Source organism: Pleurodeles waltl, chromosome 3_1 (genome assembly GCF_031143425.1).
Source record: "Pleurodeles waltl isolate 20211129_DDA chromosome 3_1, aPleWal1.hap1.20221129, whole genome shotgun sequence".
Lineage (NCBI taxonomy): Eukaryota > Metazoa > Chordata > Amphibia > Caudata > Salamandridae > Pleurodeles > Pleurodeles waltl.
In genome coordinates, this window is record NC_090440.1 from 1,180,753,745 (window position 1) to 1,180,781,351 (window position 27,607).

The following is a 27,607-nucleotide window of genomic DNA, read 5'->3' on the forward strand; positions in this document are numbered from 1 at the left end:
CTAGTTAAAACCAATAAAAACCATCCCACAGCACGCTACGTTAAACAATTGCATGGTATGTACAAGTCTTTTCGCAGACACAAGTGATTATTTCTTAAAGTTTGCTTAAAAAACTAAGTCTAAAAGATAAAAAGATTAAACAATGTATTCATAAAGTTACTTGAGAGCAGCAAATACCTAAACCACAGTTACAGTTCTTGTTTACATCTCGATTGTTCAACTTTCTCCTTGCCAGTGAAAACGCCAGATTCTGGCCTCAGCAAAAGTTTAGAACTGCCAGCTCCGTTGCCGAGTTTGATATATTGGACAGGTATGCAAATGAGGGACATTTTCCCAGGAGTTTCTAAGAGAAAAATTGGGCTAATAGCATTCAAATTCAAATTTGATGTTCGGGTTCACCCATATATCCAAAAGGTTCTTAAAAGGGAGTGGAAGGATCCTGACAAAATTATGTTGCCTCAGTTCATTGCCAAATTATACCCTGTGTGAAATATTCAGAAGGCGTTAACAGACATTATCCCCATTTATTCATTTGTGGCCAGGCTAGTGGGAAGGACATCCTTGGCTGAGGATGCTGTGATTAATGATGCAGTGGATAAGAAAGTTGATGCTTCCCTCAGGAAAGTGTATTCTGGTTCACATTTGACCCTCCAACCTGGGATGTGCGGAACCTATGTGGGCCATTCCCTGATTTCTGACATTATGGCCTTGCATGGTTCTTTGGACGACACATCGGACTGATCTGTTTTGTTGGACTGGATTGAATGTCAAGTGGAGTTTTTGTTGGATGTCTCCTTTGATGTGGCAAGTGTGCCGCATTATCAGGTTGTGCCTTAAGCCTGTGTGGGGGCAAGATGGAATTTGGTGCTTAAAGCTTGGAGGACTGATTCCGCCCAAAAGGCATCACCTCTATGGCTGATTATCCTAAGGAATTATCTGCTTGAAGCAGAATTGGAAGATAAGCTCCATGAGTGGTTCAAGGAGAAGAAGCATCCTTCATCCCTGAAGCTGGCCTCTACTGATAAGCAATCTGTGAAGCCTAAATCCCCATTCCGTCAAACTCCTCGGAGGCAGTATCCCATTCTCAAGGCAAGTTTCTAGCATGAAGGGGTCAAGGCAGGAAGGTCAAGTCTCCCTCTCCGAAGTATCAGTCCTGACTATATTGTGGGGGGGGGGTCAGGAGTGTATGGTGGGAAGTCAGATCCAGCACTTCCTTCAGGAAAGGGAGGAATCTACTCCAGATGCCAGAGGTGACATTTTGAGACATGGTTACCAGATCAAACTTGTGAAGGTTCCCCCTCCTTCAGGAATCTGTTCGGCTCCTTGGCCCTCAAAGATGGAGAAGAGTTTGTCTCTGTCTCCGGGAATTTGCTCTCTTCTGCAAAAAGGGACCATTATGGAAGTTCCTTGGATGGAGAGGGCAGAGGTTTCTACTCCATAATCTTTCTGGTACCAAAGACCACAGGAGTTTTCAAACTGGTTCTCGCTTTGAAGGCACTCAACAAATGTGTGCAGGTCCCGCCCTTCAAAATGGAGATGCTGCATGTCCCAATTTATCCACATTACCAGCAGTATCTGAGGTTCTGCATCGGGGAAGCCCACTATCAGTTTCGGGTACTGCAGTTTGGCTTCTGGTTGGCCCCAAGGGTGATTACCAAGGTAGTTATTTAATCAGAGAGAACTGATAGCAGTGAACACAGCGGTCATTGGGTTCTGCCATCATCTAGTGCGGTCAAACCAGTTGACTGTGGCATAGCTGAATCATCAAGGAGGGCTCTGTCCCAGTTTCCTGAGTGCGGTGGATGTGCCTCTCTTATGTTGGGGGGGAGGGTCACCTGCAGTCTCTGATGGCTGTGCACATCAAGGGTGTGGACAATGGGAGGCAGGTTCCCTCAGTCGGTTCTTTCCTCCGTTCCAGGAAATGTCTCATTAGGGATCTTTCTTCATGTATGCAGGAGGTTTGGTATTTTTTTCCTGGACCTATTTGTTTCCTGGCTCAATGCACAGGTTCACATTTCTTAACTGGACCAACTGTTATATGCCTTTCTTCCAGTTGCTCTAATTCCCAAGGTTCTAGCTCATCTGATGGGAGAATCCTGGTTTGTCGTGATGGTGATACAATTTTGGCCCTGTTGCTCTGGGATTCCCAGTCTCAAGCATATGGCAGTTCGGGGTCTCTGAATGATTCCATTCTCCTCTTCTACTCTGAGGTCAGCTCCACTGTTATCCCTACCGCAGCTCTGTCTCTCCATTTGGAAGTTGAGAGGACAGGGTTTGCAGAGCAATGGGCTTCCCTGGCACTTAACTGAAGCCATCCAACAATCATGAAAGCCTTCCACTTTGAAGTCCTATGAGAGGCATTGGGGCAATTTCCAGTGCTGGTGTAGGTCTCTTAATTTGTTTCCCCTGGAGAGTTCCATTACTGATGTTCTCCAATTTTTGTGGGAGGGCTTTGAAAAGTGGTTTGCTATGTCTACATTATGGACCCAATGGGCAAATATTTGAGCCTTCTGGTCTCCTTGGGGAAACTTGGTTGATGTTGAGGATTTGGTGGCAACCTTGCTACATAGCTTTTCTCTCTCTCACCCTTGGGTGAAGCCTTTGTTTCCACTATGGGAGTTGCCGTTAGTGTTGAAGGCTCTGGTTTTAACTCCCTTTGAACCACTGGAGGTGGTGGATATCAAATTTGTCATGTTTAAAATGCTATTTCTGGCCATCATTTCGGCCCGGCATCCTAGGGAGTTTGGGGCCCAAATGTTTGGGGAACCCATTTTGTCTTTTTCTGATGATGGGGTTGTGCTGATGTGTGTGATCCTTTCTTTGTGCCCAAGGTGGCATCTCAGGTTCATAAATCTCAGGAGGTGATTTACCAACTTTGTTGGCTGTTCTGAGTCTGCTGAGGATGTTCAGTGGTCCTTCTTAGATGTGAAATGGGCCTTGTTACTGTATTTGGACCAAACTAGCTTCTTTAGAAAGACTGACACTTTGTTTGTCTCTTTTGGGACTTCCTCCCCGGAGGATAAGGTTTCTTCTTTAGTCATTAGTTGTTGGATGAAACAGTTGATTCAGTTTGCTTACTCTATGTTTAGGTCTCCTTCTCTGACTGGGGTTCAGGGACAATCAACTTAGGGGGAATAGCTACATCTTGGGATAAGTTGAGAGTGGTGGAAATCTCCGAGATTTGCCGGGTAGCTACTTGGGCTTCCTCTAATTCTTTTGTCAGGCATTATCATCCCGAAAATGTGTTATGTGATGACACCAATTTTGGGTTGGCAGTATACATTCTATGCGCTACACAATTTTTGTTCTGTTCTGAAATAATAAATCACTTCTGGGTGCTGCAGTTTGGCGTTGTGTCCTTTTGTGATAGCTTTGTATATAAATGCTGGATTCTCAGCTTGGGTATTCTCGCATGTAATGAATGGGACGAGGACAAGGGGGACCTGAAGATAATGTCCTATTACTTACCGGTAAACTTCATTATTTGCTGTGTCTGTATATTATGCTAAGTGTGAGACAGCACTTTGAGGCTGCTTTAGCAGCCATTGATCCTCTTCCAAGCTCAGTGAAAAAAATGCACCAAAAAGAGCTCAGGATTCAAGGCGAGTCTATGTCAAAACTGATGTGCTAGCACCTTAAATCAAATGGGAAATCAGATCATTTTAATATTTATGATTTTTTTTTCGTGAGTCACTTACATTTCTAGACACTCATTCACTTCTACTTTCAGTGCAGATGTATATCAAAGCTTGTAAAGCTCTTTTTATCCTACTGGAGCAAAGGAAGCAAAGGAAAAAAGCATAAACTGATTTTTTTAATCATATCAAAAGGACACACTATATGTAGCCTAGAGTACTTTGTAAAATGAGGCAAAGACAGGGCCACTGGAATTATGTGGCTGTATAGGGCCAAATTATGCTGCAGGTTTACTAAATTATGTGGCAAGAAAGGGCAAATTATGCAGCACATTTTGTAACAGTATTTATCATTTTTAAACTCAGGAATACTGTCTGGGCATTGTTTGCACCTCTTAAGTGCAATTTTAAGACCCAAATATAGCAATAAGCAACAAAAAGGTGACCAGTCCAGCTTTGCAAAGGGCCTTTTACCACACAGCAACATGTCTCTATTTTTAGTAACTTTTGAACCATTTGAGCTAGAAACCATTTTTTGTTAAAATCTGCAGATTATGCTGGAGTTGGAATTATGTGGCAAATGTGTAATTATGCAAAATCACATAATTCCAGTGGCCCTGGGCATAGATTACAAAGGTGTCACACAAAGTTGCGTGAGAGGGAGAGAGAGAAGAAAAGTGCCACATCTACTAAGATGTGGTGCTCCTTCCATAACTCTAGCGCACAATCAGACTGTCTAGCGCCAAACAGATACCTCTGTACCATTATGCATTGGTGTCTGCATTATGTCTAACATAGATATTGTACTGGAAGGGTACCCTTACAGTTAAAAATACTATGGCCCTCATTACGAATTCAGCGGGCGGCCTCCGCCGCCAGCCAATCTTGTACCGCCTTCAGGCTGCCAGTGTGGCCTGAACACCACCGGCCCTATTAGGAGTTCACTGCAGGGCCGGCAGGCGGAAACAGTATTTCCACCCACCGGCCCTGCGGTGAACAGGGCCTTAACATTGACACTGGCTCGTAATCAAGCCAACCCCAATGTGGCGGTGCGGTGTGTGAAGCAGCTCCCGTTGAGCTTTCCACTGCCCGTCATTCAGGCAGTGAAAAGGGTGACGGGGCCGTCCATGGGGGCCCCCGTACTGCCCATGCGAAGTGCCTGGGCAGTGCACCCCTTTCCACCAGCCTTTGCATGGCAGGGATACTTCCATGCAAAAGCTGACGGAAAGGGGGCTCATAATCCCCACTGCCCGTTGGATTACAACCGCCAAGACGACCAACATGGTGGTGCCAGCGGTCCGACAGTGATGCTTTTGCCACTGCCGTAATGTTGCGGTCGAAGCGCCACTTTAGCAGCGGTCCGACTGCGACCGTGTCAGAATCAGGGCCTATGTGTAGGCTAACTTTAAAACTGTTCTCACTTTGGATATGTGCTACACAGGGCAGCATGAATGCAAAGTGGGAAAAGTTAAGAGAAATAAACTAGTTACTCCTTTTTATGCCTGCTCCAAAGTGGTGTTATTTTTTTGGTTGCAACACCATTTCTACTATTGCTAGTAGATAGGGTTTTGCAACAAAAACCATGGGTGCTTGCATGGGAATGCTCGTGTACCACCCATGGCTCTACCCCTTGTCAAAGAGTAATGCACAGCAGCACTTAGTGCTGTTGTGCATTACTTTGAGGCAAATTTCTAGCTCAAATATTTTGCATTGGAAAGTAAATCTAAAAAAAATAATTTCGTGCAGGTTTGCATCACTTTTATGACACAAACCTTAATTCAAAATATCTGTAAATCTGGGCCTCAATCTTTAACACTTCTATGGCCACTACAAACCAACCTAGTAAAATAGATCAGTGGTTTGAGCACTCACAGCAAGGGATTTTACCATGAAGAGCTGTGGTGGCTCACGGGAGAGTTTTGTGCCCCCTTTTCTGAATGTGAGTTGTCTAAAGTGTATGCACAGAATCAGAAAATCTGTGAAATTAATTTTTTGGGGTTCTTTACACACATTAACAATTATAATCTCTTGGACAAATGTTTTCACAAAATTTAAAATTTGGGATGAGAACGCTATCCCCCGTCAAAAAAGATGTTTTACACTTACATTTTAATTTCCACAGTATGGAATGGAGCAAAGTTAGTCCGTCTTTTACATCTGAAAAGAGGAATTAAAAATGTACTTTTGACCTGCTAGAGGGCCATCACTCTCTTACCTCCAGTTCCGGTGGCGCTACATAATTCAAACACATACTTACACAGACACATGCGTAGGTACAGGGCTAATTCTTCAGAACTTCGAAAAGTGTGCAGCAAAATGAATAGAGCGGCGTCCGATGAATCCAAAGCACTTCTTGGAATATTCCGGCTATATAAGCGATATTTTCACAACAGTATTAATTAGTCCGGGGGTCATCGGACCACGTGCACAATTCCTGTTTTCCCGCCGTTAATCTGCGAACACGGATGATTATCTGACACTAATACCGAGTGTGGCCAGAAGCTGTCAGCACATCTGTGTGCACCGCTGGATAGCCAACTAGACAGAAGCCTTGAACATCTGCTATCCGTAATGACTTGTTTTATTTTCCAAAAATGTGGCTAGAATTTTTTTTCAGTCCTCAGAAAACCCGTTCTTCACCAGCAGCTGGCATCGACACACTTAGTCAAGTAAAACTGCAGTTTCATTTATCTGGAACTGAAAATCTGTTTGCTAAAATTACATTTCCAAGAATTGCCATTATTTTCAGGTAACCTTCCGTGATACTAGAACATAGTGTGTGACATGTGTTTGCTAAAAGACGGTAAGGCTAATGAAGACATCTTTAAATACGATTGCACTCTATAGTTATTCTTCAGCCACATGCATAGCAATAGTGTGCATTTTTTTTTTTTTTTCTGCAGGCAAAATTTTGGGAGGTTTACGATTTATTATCCTTTGTGAACTGAGAGAACGTATCTGGTTTAACTTGATACGTGCAGAGTTTTTCTGCTCTTTGCTTGAAATGTTGGCCACATAGTGAGATCATTTTCTTTCTAATTGAACCCAGGCAATTTGAAAATTGTATGCGAACTTTTTATCTGCAAGTTTACCTCTGGTCAGAGTTTTTCCATGCACGATGGAAAACTTATCTATAATTTTTCTCCTAAATGTAATTTGTATGATATAAATTGGTGCAGAAGTCAAGATTCCCATGTAAACGTGGCACAGCATTGTGAAGTTGCAAAGCTCTTTATTGAACTTCATGAAAGTTGCTAAAAAGACCAACATCACAAGCATACATACTTAAATCTACTTCACTTGCCTATTATTTTTTCCAACATGAACCAATGTGACTGTATGGGAAGCTGGGCTTGTCAGCGGTAGTCTCTGCATCGCCCAAGTAAGGAAAACAAGTAGAGAAATTGAGCAGGTTTTCATAGGCCCGGAAATTTTAGAGTTGGACTTTTAATTTCTGGTCATCTAGGGCAAAAAAAAAGTAGCTAACACAATTCCCCCGAGATTTTCCAATTATCCAGGGCTTCTTCCGAGGAAGTGTTTTTCTTAGAAATGTTGACAACTCCTCTTTTGAGTCTTGGAATTAACAGCACCAAACTGGCAGTTCTAATAGTGTGTATTGTATTTTATACCAAATAAAGTGTGTTGGAGCAAATGATTACAATATTTATCGACCCCATACAATTCATATCACAGTCGGTTTTAGATGCAGCTTGGGCAAAACACGAGGGTAGAGGAATTATGGTCAAGTTTCTTCTTAACATTGAAATTTACCAATATTTGAGTGTTTGGAAGGGGTGAACGAAGTGTTATTTTCGCATGCACGTTCGATTGTTCTCATATACTTCTCAGCACTTTCTCTGGGGCTTGAGGGAAGAGGGTTGAGCTTTCTTATTCAAAAAACGGAAAGAAAGAAAAGAGAACGTTACTGTGTGAGAAATTCCTCCCAAAATAAACGTATGTTTAGCTGTGTTTTCTATGGCAAAAAGTACTTTCATTGATTTTGATTTTTTAATTGGTAACTTAAATAGATATCAATAAGCAAATGGTGAAATTAGGTGATAACAAAACTGTTTAGGACAGTACATGAAGTTGGCAATGTTTCTTGAATATGGAAGGATACCATAAGGTGCTTCTCCAAAAACTAAAAATGCGAGCATGATTTTCAATTATCGTTTATTATCAATGCTTGGTCCCTGCAAGAAAATGTGTTCTAAAATCTTGATAATCAGTCTGCAGGAGCAGACTGAGAGTTATGTAATACTCCTCAAGGTTCGAATTGGGTTTTGTGCTTGGATTTCTCCAATGCACAATGCAGCAGCACAAGCGTTACTGCTGAGATTCACCAGACATGGAAGTGAGGGTCCCTCTGTAATGCCTCAATGGACGTTTCCTTTGCCTGCAATAACAAAAATACGAGCATACTGTAAAATAAAATGCTTCGCTGGGGTACTCCATAATTTTTAGGTGTATTATTATCAAGATGCACAGAAATAACGCGGGCTGTGCGGAAGGTCCCCTCAAAACAGTCAGCGTTTCCATAAGAAGAGGGTTATTTGCGCTAATAACTTTGGCACCATTTCATGAATCTTCACAAAAGTTTCCAAAAGAGAAGTGGGTCCACTTCAGCTCCTTCCTAGAAAGGTTTTGAGTGATTTGTTAAGCAGGGCCTGAGAAAAATAGGGTCACAAAATACTCTGTCCCTGTGTACTGAAATAATTCTTTTAAAAAGTATAAGCAGGGGCATAGCTTCAGGGGGCGTAGGGAGTGTTACACTCCTCTAATTAATGTATTTTCCGGAAAATGGTTGGGTACAGGTGCTTTCAGTCGGGTATAATGAGATGTCTGTCAGATTTCACAAGGAATTTGTACAAACACACATACCGCAACGCATACACATTCTCTCCCACTCTGCTTTGAGTCTTCAAAAATGTTGATTATTTAACAAAGTATTGTGTTCTCTCTTACTTAGTACCCCAACCCATCCGCATTTGTCTCAATTTCCACAGTCCCTTTAGCCTCTCTCATGTTCCCTGCTTGTCGTATAATGTATTTTGACATTATATGTCAGCGTGTTTGTTGGAAAATCTGAAGCTCACCCCTCCCTAACCTTACTGACCAAGCTACACCCCTGGGTATAAGTGAATAGGTTAGAGGTACCTGACCCGTAGCCTTTGTGAAGTGGCTAGGGTCTCATAAAGACCATCATCTGGCACATAAAATTGCAACATATTTTTTTCTGTGTGTCAGTTTTGCACTAGTCTTGTACGAGTCTCTGACTGTGAGACCCAGAGTTGTTTCCTGCATTGGACTCTCACAGAAGGCAGTGAGGCCCACCGTGCTCCCACTGGAGTCCAATGGGACAGAAAAAGAATTTTGAAAAAGGAAAATGTGGAGGGTGTCTGTGGCTGTTTGGCCACTCACTGGGTGTTGGCTGTCCACTCCAAATAATGCCAAAAGCCATGTATGGTGTGGGAGATGGTTGGCCGTCTGTGGGTTGTTAGGCGCTGGGCCTTGCCTTGCACACCAAGTGCTTGACTGCAGACGTGTGGTTATGAGATCTCACTTAACGTTAAAAATACATAAAAATTCACTGGAAAAAAGGTTAAAGTGCTGTTATACATAGATATTCTATTACTGAAAAAACTTTACATTTAAAAACAAAAAATATCAAGTTCAGCAATGATATGTAACTGACCTAAGTATAACTTGCATCGTTTTGATGCACTCCTTTTGACCTCACAAACTTGACATATTACATCATTAATGACATCTGCAATCTAAAGCCTTGCAAGTTATACAGTTTACATATCACTGGTGAATTTCAGTGTTTTTTTTGTATTCAGTTTTCAGAGAGAAAAGAAAGAGAGAGAGAGTGGGGGAGAGAGCTACAGATATAGATGCAAAGACTAAAGCTGTTTGATGGAAACCTTGCTAAGGAATCGTGGATATTAAAGTTGTGGTATGACAAGTAATACTGGATCACAAGGTCTAAATTTGACGTAGTTTAAGTATAAATGTATGGTTTAATGTAATTGTTGACAATAATAAATAATAATGAAGACACAATAACACTAATTTTGCTTAAGTAGAATTTTGTGAGAAAACATATGTGCATATGTTGCTTTTTCTTACTGAATTCATGTATAATATACATTGCATGGAAATAACCCATAGCCCAGGGACCCGGATATAAACAATATCAAATGCAAATGGTCTCCTGGGGAGAAATGTCACCCTTGACTTCCACTGCCACTCTTCCTATTGTTTTAGAACCCCTTTCAAAAAGAAATTCTTCAAAAATTAAATTTAGTTTTATTTTTACATTCCCAAAGAACATTTCAAAACAAGAACATCACAATATCATAATAACAAAGGTGCTCCTATACAGAGACGCGCAGTGCAAAGTGACAAGGGGAAAAAAGTGCACTGGTGCTATATATACCAAATGTGTACATGTGACTGGAACAGATGATGTGTTATTTTATAGTATATCTGTACATCGATATCCCTATCCCCATTAAAAATTAAAAACCAGTCCACATTTATGAGTTCTGTCAACCTTTTGACCCCAATAACAGATTAATCAGTGCAGGGTCATCATCAGGACAGCAAATAATGTGGAGACACCAGAGGGTATATTGTTACTCTCCTCTGCTCTCCAAGGATAACAACTAACCACGGATAAAGAGGCTTCCACTGATTACATCAACCGGTATCATAGACTCTTCATTGGCACCCATATATAGATCAAGAACTGCTATAAAACTGGATTCACAAGCCGGGAGCAAAACAGCCATGCTCCGCTATAAATCAAGGTGAACTTGATTAATAAATGAAATAAAATTATATTTAATTTTGGAAGAATTACCTTTTGAAAGGGGTTCTAAACCCATAAGAAGAGTGGCCGTGGAAGTCAAGGGCGACACTGAACCTTGGAGACCATTTGAGTTTCATATTGCATAAATGTATAAACTACATGTGCATTATGTTTTAAACGTGTCTTCCTAATCCGATATTTATACCAGTTACTTCTTTCAATGCTAAAGTATCCTATCTTTAAACAGACCTCAGACCAAAGAAAATGAGAGCATGCTTAATCCTAGATTTAGGTTCCCATGGTCAATAAAATGGTTATTATTAAGTTAGCTAAAAGTATTTAATTTCAAATAAAGATAAATGCATACATATTCGTTATCAGTCTATTGTATGAAGATGCAATGGATTCCATCAGTATGGTAGACGCATATTTTCTACTAGACCTTTTTAGAAGAGTAGTCTTCAAACTGGGGGTGGGTTTCCTTTGGCGATGTAGGAGTTTAGGGGGCAACGATACCTCCCTAGGGTACATGGCTTTTTGGAGGAGGACTAAAACGTCCTCTGCCACTTTTCAAGTGTCTATGTAACAAATGAGGTTTGACAAAGAACCTTCCAAAAACCATTTAATAGGGAAACTGGATATTAGTGCAATGTTTGAAAAGTTATATTACTGCAAGAAAATAAAAAGTAACAATGAAGAACATGTTTTTGGAAAACTACTTGACTTGCAGCTGCATTTGCCCTCACATTTTGCCTCTCTTGCTAATGCTTTAATTTGAATTTCATATTCTGGATTTAATGTAAAAAACAGGAACATAAATCTTTGGGGCTTTGCTATGAGAAAGTGGAGCATTGGTCCCGATGTGCCACTTTTCTTGTGTCCCTGTTGCCCCCCCTAACGACACCAAGGTTGCGCTCTATTTACAATACGGGGCACCATGGTGGTTGTTACCAGAACAGCGTCTACATTTTTGAAGCTGTTGAGGCACTTTGCTGCACTAGCAGCAAAAATATTGGTGCTACTGCAGCAAAGCACAGGGAGGCCCATAGATTATTATGGGTGCATCACTGTGACGCCTGCCCTGTCAGGCATTAAAAATTACAAAACATTTTTTGGGCCCACTGTGTGGGAATGCCCCCCTTGCATACATAATGCTTGGCGCAGACATAATGTGGCGCAAGGGGTTACAAAGTGGTGCAATGCATGCATTGTGCCACTTTGTAAATATGGCGCACATGAATGGCCACCTTAATGCCACCTTAGCATCATAAAAATGATGCTAAGGAAGCGTTAAGGCAGTGCAAGGAGCTTTTAAATCTGCCCCATAGGTTTTGAACTTTTCTTTCAAGTTCCCTTTAACACTTCTATTCTTTCTTTAAACATTAGACACATTTGCAAACTTTTGACCTACATATATTTATTTGGTGAGACCAGAAGCCAAGGTTTAAGAGCTATAAAAAATGTTTCGGTTTAGCCAATTAGACAACACAAGTTGTCTGGTTGCAACAGACCTAATTTAGGCTTACCAAGAAGTTAGAGGCACTTAATGCCTGCCCATTGCTCACCATCAGTTGTCTTTATTGTCACTCTAATTTGCCTGCTTGTTAGGTTATGGCTTTCTTTGTCCTAACTTGTCCATCTTGTGATTGTCCTTCCCGTGAAGAATAGCCTCTTTACTATCTCTGTGACTGGCAGGCTGCTGTCTTTCCACTACCCATTTCTAGGAAACTACTTATTTTCTTTTTACTTAAGCACCCAATGAGAGTGTGTGAATTTTCCAGCTCTCGCCCACATATGTTTTCCCCTCTCAACAAATACCTGTCATGCCACACTCTGTGTTGCTGTCTCCCTCATGATGCAAGCTCTCCCTCTAGTGCTTCTCCCCGCCAAGTTCCCAGGCTCCCCTGGGTCCTGTGTTGCTTTCTCACTAGTGTGCCCCTCCCCCAGATCCTTGTTGGTCTCACTCATGTGGTGCTTTTTCCCTTCTTCACCCACTTCCCTTTGTTTGCCTCCAACCATCCTTTGTTGCCGCCACATCCACAATTCTTTTTGTTTACTTTGGCTGGGAGGAGGAGGATCAGGCAGCATACTGATACTGCCTTGTCGCCTTAAAAAATGCACTTTGATGCTACTACCTTTGCTATTTTTTTAATGGATCGGCAAATAAAAAGCATGCTGCCTGAGACATTTTATAGCCATGCATGCGTAAACATGCCTGCGTGCTCATGTCATCATGCATACACACACCTAGAAAATGATGCAACCACTCTGGCAACCTCATTTTGCTTTTTGTTTGCTTTTCGCACTGCTACCCCATCCCCAAAAGGCATTGGCAAAGCCAATACGTGCCAAGGGAGAGACATATTGGCTTAGCCAATGCTTGTTTTTGTGAGGAAATATAAGTGCATCGAACAGCCTCTCAGTATGAGAGATGAAGACAAAAACAGTGAATTTCTGAAATATAGCCTAAGGCAGATGCAGTGGATCACTAGCACGGACAAAACACAGTTATGCAGGAGTCCATGTGGGGTTAATCTATCAAGAAAAGTATGGAAATGGACCAAACAGTTGGGCCTAGTGTTCTCCATTTGCTGTCGGGTTTTATGCTGGATTTTCATTATAGGCAGTTGGGCGGTCAATGGTAGATTATCGGCTATATTACGGGAGATGTGCTTGTACCCATTCTAAATTATTATCCATTAGTTGCCTTTTCATTCCTCTGGTCATCTTACTCCTCTTTTCATCTTTCGTAATCCATTATTTTACGGCACATGCCAATGGCAAAATAAAGGTGCACAATTCCTTATCAAGCCTTTCCTTCCATGCAGTCATTTTGTCTACTACTGTAGAAAGCCCCAAACTTGGAAAGTATCAGGCTGATCAAATCACAAACAGTTTTCTATAATGAAACTTGCGTGCATCATGTCAATTCCTTCGTGTAAGGGGCCCCAACGTCAAGTATATTTAGCAACTTAACATGTATGTACTCCTATAGAGTTTAGTAGAATTCTTAAAGTAACAAGTAAACAAAGGTTTGACTTGGTGGTAGTGCAGTCTAAAAATCAAGCACATTTTTGCATTTTGGTTCAGTTCATCATTTTGCTATTGTAGATCAAAATTGTAGTTCCTTTTTAACAGTACACCAGATGTCTGGCAAATTACGCCACCTACTCTGGGGCATATCTACAAGAAAGTGGCGCATCAGTCCTAATGCACCACTTTTCTTGCATTGCCCTGTCCCACCTAACGACACCATGGTTGCACTGTATTTACAATATGGTGCACCGTGGCTGTCGCTAGAACAATGAAATCAAAAGTTTTCATGCTATTGTGGCGCTTTGCTGCAGTAGTGTCAAAACGTTTGACTCTAGTGAGCAAAGCACAGGGAGGCCTATTGATTAAAATAAGTGCGTCATTTTAACGCCTGCTCTGCGCAGGTGTTAAAAATGATGGAAAGAATAGTGCAGTGAAATGCTGTAAATTTCACTGCACCATTTTCTCTGGCCTCCCTGCGTGGGAACGCGCCCCTTGCATACATTATGCCTCGCGCATGCATAACGTGGTGTAAGAATTTACAATGTGGCACAATGCAAGCCTTGTGCCACTTTATAAATATGGCGTGCGAGAAAGGCCTCCTTAATGCCACCTTAGCGTAAAAAAAAATGATGCTAGGGCAGGGCAAGGTGGCACTAGGGGCTTGTAAATATGTCCCTAGATATGAGTTGAGGTGCAGAACGCTTTCCCCGGGACAAGCTTTATTCTGTGCATTTGCCTGCTCCTTAAGATAAGCTTGTCTAGCAGCACATGGGAATAACTTTCAGAGCCTAAAGCTACCCTAAAACTCTGATAGGGATCTGGCACTCCTAGGGCTGTGTTGGAGAGAAGAAATCTTACCTTGCCCTGGTTCTGAACATAGGAAACTAGGGCTCACCTGGCAGACACTGGTTGTGCCAGGGACTCACCAGTCTTTCTTAGGCCCCAAACTGTTGAAAAGTTTGACAACTCCCCTAGCCCCAAACTAGCACCATGTGCCAAGAATCGGAAAACAAAATATCAAAGTATTAAATAAGTCAATGCTGAATACTTTAAATGGGTGGCAGTAAGGAAGCCTTAACATGGAAAAAAATAATTCTCAAAAGACAATGATTTATTTGGACAATCGCCTAGTAGGACCCCTGACTAATATAAGTATCTACCACTTATAGTGATATATGTTCTATTTTTGTTATGTTGTAAGTTATAGTATGTTATGCGATTTTATGTCATAATATTATGGTATTTTATATGCTGCATTACATGTTTTGTCACACGTTATATTAGATGTTTTGTTGTATGTTATCGGATACGTTGTGCTGCATGTTATATATTTTAGTATATGTTATGGCATGTTATTGTCAGTTAAGTTTTAGTTCATGTTCTGTGATGTGCTGTGTTTTTGTTTTGTGGTATATTAGGTTATTTGTTATCTAACATGGCTAATTTTTGCATTTTTTTATGTTTTCTATTATGTCACTTTAAGTTGTGTTATACCTAACATTGCTCTCAAACATAGAGCTATGGAAGCCCTATTCTAAAGGAAAAACCTGAAGAGAAGTGTTTGTCTTCCAGTTGTGGGGTATGTTTGGTTCCAAACATATCTTTAAGGGCCAGCCATTCTACAGGGTAGCTGAGTAGTAGGCAAACTATTCCAAAGCAAAGACGTTTTTTTTTAATGTGGGAATTGCTAGCAATTTGAAGGATGGCAAGCCAAGTGTGTTCCTGAGAAGTAAGTTTATATGAACAAGGGAGATATCCCATGTACGTTTTTAAACTAGGGTAATTGATTTAAAAGGGCCAGACTCTGAGATTAAATAAAATGAGGGGAGAAAAATTCGATAAAATCTCTTACTAGCAAACTGCAACAAATCTGTGGTCCTGATTTTCACATATCTGAAATGAACGTCTATCTGGTCTTCAGTACATCCAATATACCTTCCTAGATAGCCTGAGGGGCCCTTTCAGAATCCGGTAATATGCAGTCAATTTAAGGCCTCCAGCAAACAGAGAGGAGATATATTTAGCCGCAATCTTAACTTCTGAACTTGACCAAAGTTATGTGATCCAGGGAAAATGACAGAATCTCTCCACACCCTAGTTCATTATGTGCCTGCACTAGGGCAGTTAGCAGTGTGACAACTCACAAGCGAAAAGGACTGTTAAATAAGTCCGCACTATTTCAATGTGAGAGCCATCTCACAGAGAGGGCTTAGTTGTGTGAACTTCTATGTGCCACCATCTTAAAGTCGAGGACCCGTCGATGTGCCATGTTCTGCCGACAACTCCAGAAAAGAGAAAGCTGGAGCTGCATCCGTTTTGGGGAGCCTTTTTGGCACAACAACTTTAGGCACACCACTTACCCTAAAAAAGAGATTTCAGCAATTACTGTTTGACATGAGTGCAGTAGGCACTTAGACCATGGATGATCATTTTTAAAACTGAATGACGTCGAATATTTATTTTTAATAGTGTTTTACTGTACAAATCATGCTTTTCAAAGGGATTCGTGGACTCTACCTTAAGTTTTTTTTTTTTTTTTTTTTTAAACAGGGGACTGAGCAACAGATGTTGGGTTATGTTGCATACAGTGAATTTAAACAATACAGACGAGGCCGGATTTAAAGTGAGGCCTCGAAACATAACCCTGGTTCTTCGGGCATAGAAATGATTTAGCTTATTCCTTCATGTAATCAATGGGATAAAATACACTGTTAATTATTTTTCGGAAGTGTCCTTGCACACCATGATTTATATGTAGCATGTACCACGCTCACCCTCTGCAACACTGGCGTTCACAGCTTCATTTCAGAAAGTTCAGCTTTGATCCTGGCTGATACTAAAGGGATATGTAATCGAAAGTGCTGTGTCTTTCTGTGGAATTGCCACGGTTCCTTATGGTCTGGCCCCTGGTTTTGCAGACTATTCTGCCTAGATATCTATTTATCCCTACTTGAAATACATATCCCATCTGATGAATAACATATAGATGACAACAAAAAATGTTTATAGTTCAAACTGATCAAAAGTTATATAAAAATAAAGATCCCGGTGTGGTGCAACCGAGTGGAAGAGCCTTTGCAAATGTTAGCCCTTCGCATTTTAGAATATTATTAGGCGTTCTCGAGCGTTAAACTAGTATTGAAGTGAAACTTCTGCCCGGGCAGTGTATGGTAAAATAACAAAATATTATTTCCACAAAAGATACCACATAATTAGCGGATTCTTCATGCACAACTCTGCCACTCCTGGCCCATAATGTACGCTGCCAGGGCAATCTACTTTCAGTTTGGTTGTTTATGGCGTGCGATGTGAGCAGGTTAACTAGATGTTGCACTATTCAATAGTGATTATCTTTGATTCCACCCACTTCTTTCCCTGCAAATGTAATGTTTTATCAAGGCCCACAACACCCTTTATTTCTGTGTCCAAATAAATAAAAAAATATGATTTTCTCTTGTAGCACAACTTGCCTATTTTTTAGGCGCAGTAGTAGGCGAGTTCTACTACAAGAGGAAGTCATTCATGCTCTTAGGAAAACCTTTCCCTATCGGGTCGACTTTTACAGGTTGGAGATCTGTGATGAAAAATGTGTTCCTAACTCAGAGCAGAAACCAGTTGCCAAAGGTCATCTGCCCTGGGGTGGATGTGGTGGAGAAATATAAATGTAAAATGTGGCATGGTTCAAACACCTTATAAATTGTGCATAGTTGTATAAGCACTACAGAAATTTGTCTGCAAACAAAAATAAATTCATATAACATTTCGGCGAGAAAATGCTAGACTTTTCACCTACCAAAAGTAAGTTGTTTTGGGGATTTTTGCTACAAAACACACATTTTCAGACGTTTCTCTCGCAATTTCAAAATTGCTGAGTTTTCAAAACCTATTAAGTTTCGGAAAAAAGTAATAAAGTTTGGGAAGAAAAAACTGCAGCACTGCACAGGTTACCTGCGACCTCGTTGAAATGCGTTTCGCCACATAATTCATTCACAGTACGATGCCACGTGCACGGCCATTCTCACATACAAAATGTGGCTGTTTCGCTGTCTTTTCTATTTGTTGAGTAGTTTAGTGTAGTGTATACAGTAAATAAGCCTGGAGTATTTTCTGGTGAGCTCTAAAGGCACGTGCATGCTTTGCTAAGTTGTCGTACTAGTTCAGTTTGCCTCCGCTGGCTTCAGGTTTAGCAGCTAATGCGACCACTGCCTGAGACACAACTGCTTCGCGCGGGATCATCGGTGTGGGCTCGGTGAAGCCGAGAACACAACTCGAGTATCTTGCTTCCACGGTCGGCAATTTAGCCAGATGACATATTCTGTATGTTAAAACGGCTTCTTGCTGGGTCAGAGACAACTCTCGAAATTGTTTGCAAAAAGTCAGTTACAAAATACCCGCCAGCAGATACTGTAAAATTTTATGAATTGTGTATTTTATTTTCGCTTAAAACAATTGCAAAATCCTATACGGTCACCAAGAGCTCTCGGCGGGTCGAAGTGCCCCCGTGCAGCTGGGTGACTAACACCCTTTAGGCACTTGTTGATGTGTCTTTGTCAGGATACAGTGTCAAAGGTTACAATGCTGAAAATGCATAAATTAGGCCTAGTAACCAAGCAAGACGGACTTGGAACTTCTAGGAAAGTCGGTTTGAACGCACGCTCTTCTCGGCAGACCCAGCAATGACTAGTGAGAGGAGCGCCCTCTGTCGGCAGGTCACCAGACAGCACACATGCCCAATAGAGTGAGCAGCCACTAGTCACGAAGGCCCTTGAAGCATCTTTGGGACATAGGCGGAAGAGGTTTAAGTCTGAGGGGCGTAATTCGGCCTTTTATTCGTGGGCCTATAGGAAAAGAACATTAGGGGATATTCGATGTAAACGTTACGGTGGCGCACACAAAAACCAGCCAGAGTAAATGCATGTTGCACACTTTTGCTTCTTACTTTCGAGAACGGAACACTGTTTGGTTCTGTCCACATAGGATAACAGTTTCGCAACGCGAACATTTTAGAAAACGTTCGAAACTGTTACAAAGAAAATGGTAACTATTAACGATCACAATTACGAGTGTAATTGCTAACAATGAAATTGGGATTCATCGAATCAACTTATGTTGCACCACTATTGTTGTTTACACAATTAAAGGTGGAAAAAAGTCATTTAATTTTAAACATAGATCCGCCATTGGGAATTAGAAGGGTCGAAAATTGGACTTGCTTAATTTTTGTTTTATTTAAACAGTAAAAATAGAAAGTGGTGCATTTCCCGTTTTGTACCCCGATTTAAGTTAAGTTTTGGGCTTAGAGAAAACATATGTGGCATAAGCAATACAAGTTGTTCTGTTCACTTCTCGTCACGCGTGCCTGACTGCATATAATAACGCTTTGCAAAATGTTTGCACAAGTGCAAAAAGAGAGAAACGCTGTGAAATATACTTTCTCCATTCTCCATTATATGCACAAAGACTGCATGATGTGAAGCCAAGCCCGCGTTTCTATTTTTCCCACGTGCATTGAGGCAGTAAAAACATCGCCTTAAGTGATAATTTTACTCAGCAAAAACGGGATAGAAATCGTCCCGGGCCGCGATTCTGTAGTTTGGGCGCACAGTTTGCCAGCAGCGATGTTGATTAGTTTTGCCTCAACCGAAGTTGTCGTGTTTGACAGCAGCCCTTTTGGTTATCTTTGCCAGCAACCATGTTGCACTCGGTTTGCCATCACCCATTTCGTGCTAGTTTTTCCAGGGTTTATAATGCTCCATGTTGTGATAGATTTACGGGTTCGCGCTAGGGCCGGCAGCAGTTGTATGGCCTTGGCAGCCCAGTTTCTATCCATGTTTCACCTGTGCTTGTTGTGCCACGTCAGGGTGTTCTCGGGTGAATCTGCAGAGGTACCTTCTTGATAAGGAAGTAAGCTGGCCCTGCCAGTGGGACAGCTCAGAGCTCGGTGTGTTTGTTTACATAGAAGAACCGGTTTGCAGTGGAATGTGTCACTCTGTAACTGCAGTGCAACCCCTGGCTCTCAAGGTTGCTATAAACCCCGGTACCAAAGAAGACATGTCCAAGCAGGGGACCGGAGGCTCGGCCAGACCAAGCGTCAAAGGCTGTCCGTGCAGGGGCTTTAGTCCGACCAAGGGCAGAGGCCTGTCCAAGCAGAGCTCTTAATCCGAACTGCGGCCAAGGCCGGTCGGCGCAGAGGGCATCGGGGCCTGAGGACCTAAGCCAAAGGTGCAAAACTTAAACAAATGCGACATGCCTCTTGAATGAGACACAGAGGAGCATTGCTCGGGTAATATAAGGGGCCAGAGGAAGAAGACAACGGGCCTTACCATGCCAAACTGCAGGAAGGGCTGCCTAAGGTTAAAAACCTGGATCACCCCAGAGCAGATGCGCAGGCGCAGCCCAGGCCCGGCATGGAGCGGACTACAAAGAACAAACAAATGTAGCGGGTTAAGCTTGGCCGCTGCTGTGGTGGGCGCTCCAAAGAGCACTCGAAGAGTCTGACTTCAACTTCGCCTCATCATTAGTGGTGAATTATGACCATGTTTGATATGAAGTGTAATTGATATTTGCAGTGCTTTGCTCCGCCCTAAAAATGGGCCATGTGCTTATTTAATGCAACTAAACTACGGACATTTGAACTCCAACATGGTATTGCTTTCTTGCTTGTCTAAAAAACTACAGTGTTGTGTTTTCTGGACCGAGTGCCTGGGTTAACATGTCCTCCCAAATTAGTTATCATTCAGTTATAGAATCAGTCTTCTTCCACAGTGCAATGATCACAGTACTAAAAGAACACTACAGCAGTCCTACAGGTTTCTTAGCGCTTGGATTAGTCTGTGTTCAGCACTATATAACAACTATGACACCGGATGATATTAACACCTGTTTTACCCGCGCTCACAAACGGCAAAATCTAAACTCCGGAGCACTCGATTGAAGGTACCTCTTGAAAAAACACAGGTGCATCAGTGTTTCTACCCGTCGCAGGTTCGTCTTCAGGCCGTAAGACTGATGAAAGAGTCACGGCGAACCTCGGCTTCCGGTACCTGCAATACGTCGCCTCTTCCTAAGGCCTTGGCGCCTAGATGCCTTGCTGGGGAAGTTTAATTAAAAGTGTACAAGCACTTCTTGTATTAGGAAACTCTTTAATGCTGCACAGCAGCGCGACAACCCTAGTTGGAAGCCCTATGTAAAAGTTGATAGTAAGTAAAAAACGTCCAGTTTTACTGTCATAGCGTCGTGTTCACGCCGCTGCAACATCGTCGCTGCCTACCACACCCTGAGGTGCCATGGGATCCTGACCCTAGTGGCGCCACAGAATCATAACATGCCACATAACTAATGACCCGATTCACGCTATGCTCGCTGTTAGAAGGCTGCAATGCTGCCAAATAACCTGCAGATAAAGTGCATGGAGGCGGCTACGGGTTTGTGAGAGCTGCGCATCTGTCTGTGGAAGTGGACGGAGCGTTGCCAGATCATACAGTGGCGAAACATACTGTGTTTATGCAGCCAGGGACCATCATTTAAAAAAAATTGTTATCAGGAATATTAGCCGATTTTTTTCGATCTAAGTAAATCAAGTTTACAAACTTCAGGACACACGGTGTGGTACGGGTATTGCACTATAGTAGAAACTAAGGGCGCACGATGGATGAGGTGTGTGTGGGGATGTACGTGTCTGCAATCTCGATATGATTGTGTGTGGGCCTCAGTGGGGATGTGGATGTGTGTGTTTGGTGTAGAATCTACAACCTGTGGGTGTGATCTGTATAATGTAAGTGTTTAGGAGCATGTATGACCTGTGTTTGTCTAAGTGATGTGTGCGTCTGTGTGCGTGTGTGTGTGTTTTTGTGTGAGATCACTTACAATTCAGGACCCACGAGAGCTTTGCAGAGCTCTGTGGTGAGTGATTTGTGTGGAGTATATAGGTGTGTGTGGTTTGCTGGGTGTAGGTCTGATATCTGTGTGAGGAATTAGGAGTGCATGTGTCTTTGTGAGGGTCTGCCTGTGTGTATGAGCAGTTGTATGTTCGTCTACATGTGACCCATGCGAACAAGTAGGTGTTCCTGTGTCCCAGTGATCTGTGTGGGTGAGCGGTAGTGTGTGCGTGTGCATGTAACTCGTGTGAAGATATAGATGTTTCTATGTCCGGGTGATCCGTGTGCGTGAGCAATTGTGTGCATGCGACCCGTGCGAAGAAGGTGTTTCTGTATCCAAGTGATTTGTGTGGGTGAGCAGTTGTGTGTGTGTATGTGTGTGTATGTGAATGTGACCCGTGTGAAGAAGCTAGTGTTTCTGTGTCAGAGCGCTCTGTGTGGGTGAGCAGGTGTGTGTGCATGTGATCCCTGTGAAAAAGCTGGTGTTTCTGTGTCAGAGTGATGTGTGTGGATGAGCAGTTCTGTTTGTGTTTGTGTTTGTGAATGCGCATGTGACCCGTGTGAAGAAGCTGGTGTGTTTCTGTGTCTGAGTGATTTGTGTGTGTGAGTAGTTGTGCGTGTGTGTTTCCATGTGACCAGTGTGAAGAAGCAGGTGTTTGTGTGTCCCAGTGATCTATGTGGGGGCAGGTGTGTGTGTCTGTGACCCGTCTGAATCAATAGGTGTTTATGTGTTTCCGAGTGATCTATAAGAGGCGGGGGTGTCTGTGTGGTTGGTCCGTATGTGGATTCGCGTGCATTGGTGAGCATGTAACCGTGAGCCTCGCAGAGCGTGTGAACGGCCCTTACCTGTGCAGGAGTGCAGGGGCCGGGGCCTCACCAGCAGGGAGGGGCACATCGAGTACAGCGACAGCTTCTCGAAGTAGCCGCACGTCTCCTTCGACAGAATCTCGTCGATCATGAAGGTCTTGTAGCGCCGCCTGGCCGCCTTCAGCTGGCCCGGGGAGGAGAGCCTGAGCTCGGCCTGGCAGTGCATGCTGGGAGCTCCGTGAGGCATGGACCCCCGGCAGAGTGGGAGGGCTGAGGATGAACGCGCCTGCAGGCTCTAGGAATCCCCTGAAGGTGGGGGTCTGGGTGTTCGTGTGGAGCCCGGAATGTGGAAGCCACCCTATGCCGGGGCTCTGGGGCCGGCCCCTGTAGGGTTCGCACACAGTGGTGAATGTGGCGAGGTGGCTCTAGAACCCCTTGAAGGCTGTGGGCGGCTGGTGGCTGAAGAGGATGCCGAGTGCTCCACCATGTGTGGGCAGTGGAAACAGTTGTAGGCTCTTGTGCGATCACAGGTGTGTGAGGGCTGCTGTGTCTGGGTGCAGAGCCGCCCTCGGGTGTGGTGGGGCAGGTGGGCTGCCCCTGCCCTTTAGGATGCCGAATCTGGATGAGGAGTCTTCCTCGGGTGTGCAGACTCCGCCGCAGTCTTGGGGTCGGGAGGTGGTCTGTCACTGCCTGCAGCACCCCTGCTCTCCACGCTGTGTGTCTCGGGGCCAGTGACGGCTGCTCCTCAGCCTGTCTCCCTCTGCTTCTCGCTTTCTATATAAACCACTCGATAAACATCTCGGAAGCCCAATTAGGGAGACGCTGGGTGTCAATCACGGGTTCTGCTCCGAGGGACGGTCTCTGCTGCTCAGTCGGATCAGCGCTGGGAGGGAGCGGAGACAAGTGAAGCTTGAAGAGAGCTCAGCACCTCACACCTCCCTCCCCTCCTCGCTCCACACTCTCTCTATCCGAAGAGCAAGCCCTCCTCCCGCCCTTCTCCGCTCTCCACTCTCCTCCCCCGCACTGGTAACTATTTATCCTCACATCTCTATCACCCGGACACACTCCTCCCCTCTCTATTTTAAGGCACGTTTTTTTCCAACTCTGGAAAGGTTCCAAACAACAAAAGTCCAATTAGGCGGGTGGATTCTACGCAGCTGCCTCTCAGATATCCACATAGCGCTGCCCCCAATGCGGGGGCTTCTTGGTATAGCCCTGCGATTTTATGGTGGTTCTGTATGAGGGCGGGCGTACTATTTTCAAATGTATGTGGAGTGTGTGGGTGGTCTTGGTAAGTCCTCCTCACATTTGGAGACAACCATCAATGCAAGCTGTATTTGAATTATTGCGTTGTGTGTGTGCCCATTTCTGACCTATTATACTGTGAGTGAAGTGTTGGATACACATTTTGTGATTTTGATATTAAAAGTGATGTGCATGTTTTCAAGCAGCGTGTGTATGTTATTTCTGACGTAGATGGATGTCTGTTATAATGGTATGCTTGTAAGAGTGCGACTGGGGCGTGGGTTAGTGGTGTTTTCTGGCCTGTGTGATGATAAGGTATGTGTGTGTGTTCCATACACACTGTATTATTTGCTCTTTTAAATTTATGTGTGTGTATTTGAGTATCGTGTGTCTGACTGATTCGTAGGTGTGTTTACATTATGACTTGTGCTTTCACACTTGACGTACTTAAAAAAAACGTGGTGTATCTGTGCATGAGTGGGGTGGGTTTTTCTTTATGACACGTCTTGTATACCTAGGGACACTGGAATCATGTGGATGGATTGAGTAAATTATCCATCATTATGTGGGTAAAGTTTGCACCTCAGTAGCGCCACTTTAATGCGGAATACGGTAGACGGCGACAAAATGTGAACAGTTAACCTCACCAAAGGGTCTGCACTGCCTGGCATTTTAAGCACCTCTTGACCCGCGTCAGATGTGTCTACTGGAATATGGGAGCAGGGCAGCTAACTGTTGATTTGGATGCCAGAGCTGCAAACCCACACTTCTGCGCACCGTGCCGCGACGGCAGAGCCAAATCATTTCAAGGACCCTCGTTATATATGTGTGACTGGTGCGCGGCTACCTCCGTTTCCCGCTTTCACGGCGATTGTTTGCAAGTTGCGTCCCTGCATATTTTCGTAGTTAACATAAATAATGCTGTCTTCTGGTGTTTACAAGAGCTGTGTTTGCGCGTCTGGTGAGTCATTTTCCTCCGTATACGCTTTCATATGGACGTTTTACCTGTGGTGCAGTGTGGTGTGCGTGCCCCGTCTTGTGTTTATAACAACTATCTTCACGAGATTTGCATTTCGTTTTTATTTACAATGGTCAGCAGATTGGGGGCGTAGCTTGGTCAGTCGGATTGGGGGTGTTAGCTTCTGATTTCCCGACAATCACACTGGCACGTGGTGTTAAAATACATTATAGGACAAGATGGCGCACAGGAGGGACTTAAGAGGCTAAGAAAGAGAGAGGAACGTGGACTGATAAGCGCACTCAGAGAAAGCGTATCATTTTGTGAGATAACCAACATTTTTGAAGTCTTCCCAAAGAGAGAAAGTGGGCCTGCGCGATTTTGTCGGTGTGTAAAAATTCCCGATGAAATCCCACACACTCTCCCACATACCCGACTGAAAGCACCTGCACCCAACTATTTAGCGCGAGATACCTTTGCTTGGGGTGAGGGGAGTGTTAACACCCCACACTCCTCAGTCCCTCTTTGAGGCTACGCCCCTGCAGCAGATATGAATATCGGCGAATTGTCGCATGTTTATTTTTATTGAGGTGGGTGCTCGCTGTAGTCGGACTCCTTTTCACAGAAGTATCGTGACAGTATGAGCAGGGTGTGCGTGCTTAGATTGTCGATACATTGTTTGAGTACGACGGTAAAGCGTGCATTATTTGGTGCGCGCGTTTTCTTTCTGGCACAGCACACTTTTGTAATCCTGAACGTGCAGCCGGGCGCGGAGATCGCACTGGCCTAGCCACCGTCAGGAGCGGCGCAGCGAAGGCGCGGGACACTGGCCTGGAATGTGCCCCGAGTGACCACCAGTGCTTCGGAGTCCGCCACACGGTTCTAGCCTTCACTGGTCTGTCCGTCCCCAGAACCCGCACATTTGGCCTTTAATCACCCCCACTCCCGTAGGGGTCTCCGTTGATATCTCCCAGTAAAGGGCGAAGTAGTGAGAAGCTTCACAATATCGCGTTCACGGTGGTTTGTCACGAGTTTGCCCTCCAGCCTGCCTGAGGTTCGAAATCTGTGCATAATACAGCTTGCAAAGCTGAGGGCAGCCTGATTCTAGGTGCTTGTTATGCAGGGCAGACAGAGATAGCGAGGCCCAGGAACTCAGCAAGTTTTGTCCGGGGACAGAGTATGCTCAAGAAGGGAAGGAGGGGTCAGTTATAGGGTGATTTGGACTCCACATACAGGGTTCCGGTCCTTAAGTCAGTGGCGTTGCCAAGAAGGCTCTCCCACCCACGAATAGGGAGGGGAGGCGCTCGTGAGATTCCCATATTAATAGGCCTTAGGTGGGGCCACTGGAATTATGCGGCAGAAGAGGACCGAATTATGCGCAGGGCTCAGTAAACTATGTGGCAAGAAAAGGTAAATGTATACGGTATAATGCAACACATTTAGATATAGTAATACTTCATTACGTTGGCATTGTGTACACTTGCTAAACCGTCTGGTCATAGGTTTCACATAATCAGTACTGGTGTAACATCCAAATATCATAAAAACAACATAAATGCGAGCAGTCACTGTTTGCAGAAGTCTGTCCTCTGCGCAGCAACATTCCCCACTGCATTTTAGTAATATTTGATCAGCTTGAGCCGGAAAAAAGTTGCTTTTATTCAAGTCCGCAGATTATGCAGCAAATGATGACTTTTGTGGTAAATGCGCAAAACTATAACCCTGCGGAAAAAGCCGCAGCCTAGCGCCGAAGGGTGGCACTGCAGGGACTTGCCTCACACCTCTGTCATCAGTGTGGTTCCGATTGACAAACTTCCAGTATCTTGGTGGGAAGGTCACCCTCCTTGATCTAATCCTACCTTCGGAGCGAATTTCTGACTTTTCACAGACCGCCAGAGGACTCCACGAGTACTCCAGGAAATCTACAGACACCGATAGTTTGTTATTTACACACGCAGAGAATCCAACAAGGTGTCACATTTTTCACGTGTAAATATGCAGCACATAGACCTGTGCATTTATTTCAAGGGTTGGGAGGCTGAGAAACCCCTCACCCACACCCCTCTAAGCTACCTCCCTTCGAGCGATCTGGACGCCTTTGACAGGAGTACATTGGTGAACCATTCCAAGCTGTGAAAGAACGTGCAAGGGGACATGTGAATGTTCACAATATTACGAATATGGATGTGTTTAACTACTTCTTTTGGTTCCCCGATCTACAAAGATCTCGAGCCCCTCCCCGTCTACATTTACAAAATCATGTGAAAAGTGTGAAAAGTCTTAAGAACTTCAGCATCATACCTGAACCATTTACACGTGAGATTCCACCTATCACTGACATTACTTTACACTAGTGCCGGTTTCTCGGCAGGGACCAGAGAAAGCAGCGCTTTTTCAGATCGGGGTTACTCTCGATTGTGCACAGTACTGTACAGTACTCCACAGACACGCTCAGGTACCGGCCCATCACACCGGAGCGTTTTTACCGTGACTGGACCGCACTTTATGCGTGCTCGGCCCTCGAAAGCCGCCCATAATGCAGAAGCACGTCGGTACATTATCCGGTCCACTGGCCTCGGATCTCAGTAATGACAGGAGCCACAGACATGTTACTACAATATCGCGCTGAGATGCGTCGGTGTGCTCGCGCTGCACATTCAATCCCGTCAGAAACGCATTGCAGGAAAGTGAAAAGTACGCGTAGTTATCTAGAGATGTAACTTCGGAGTGCAGGATTATTTGGGCTAGGCTTTCGTGGGTCTTTAGTGATGTGCTCGACGCTCCGCGGTCCATGTTGTGGTTCCCAGAACAAAACTCATTATAATGACCACCTTGGACCACGAAGTGTAAAGCAAACGGTAGGACATCTCGCTATCTATCAGAAGTCATTTAGTATAGCCGAATGTGTTGGATTTGAAGGCGTTACAAACGTTTTCAACAATAGACATCCCCGATAGATTGTGCTTTCTGCTAGTTTAGCATTGGCCGCCGTTCCCGACAATGACCCGCCCAGGACAAGAGACCGCTGTGTTTACAAGCTGCTCGTAGGTGCTGCTTCACCGCAGTCCATATGTGTATGGATGCAGCTCTCCGGCCGCCCTCGGCGCTGCACCGTCAGTAGCTAACGCATTTATCGCGACATAAACATCACTTTGTGAATTCAGTGCGAACTTCTTACTAATACCACGAATTGGCACAGAAGTGCTCAGCGCCGTTCAGTGGGCCCCGCCAA

General features: G+C 43.9%; 1 protein-coding gene across 1 annotated transcript in view; it reads right to left on the bottom strand.

The window, feature by feature from the left end:
• Positions 1 to 23,169, bottom strand: part of BARX2 (BARX homeobox 2) — a 165,947-nt gene extending 142,778 nt beyond the window's left edge. The window contains exon 1 of the mRNA XM_069224491.1: positions 22,212 to 23,169. Within this exon, the coding sequence (XP_069080592.1) occupies positions 22,212 to 22,419 (208 nt within the window). The 5' untranslated portion in view covers positions 22,420 to 23,169. The remainder of the gene's footprint in view (positions 1 to 22,211) is intronic.
• Positions 23,170 to 27,607: the final 4,438 nt, after the last annotated feature.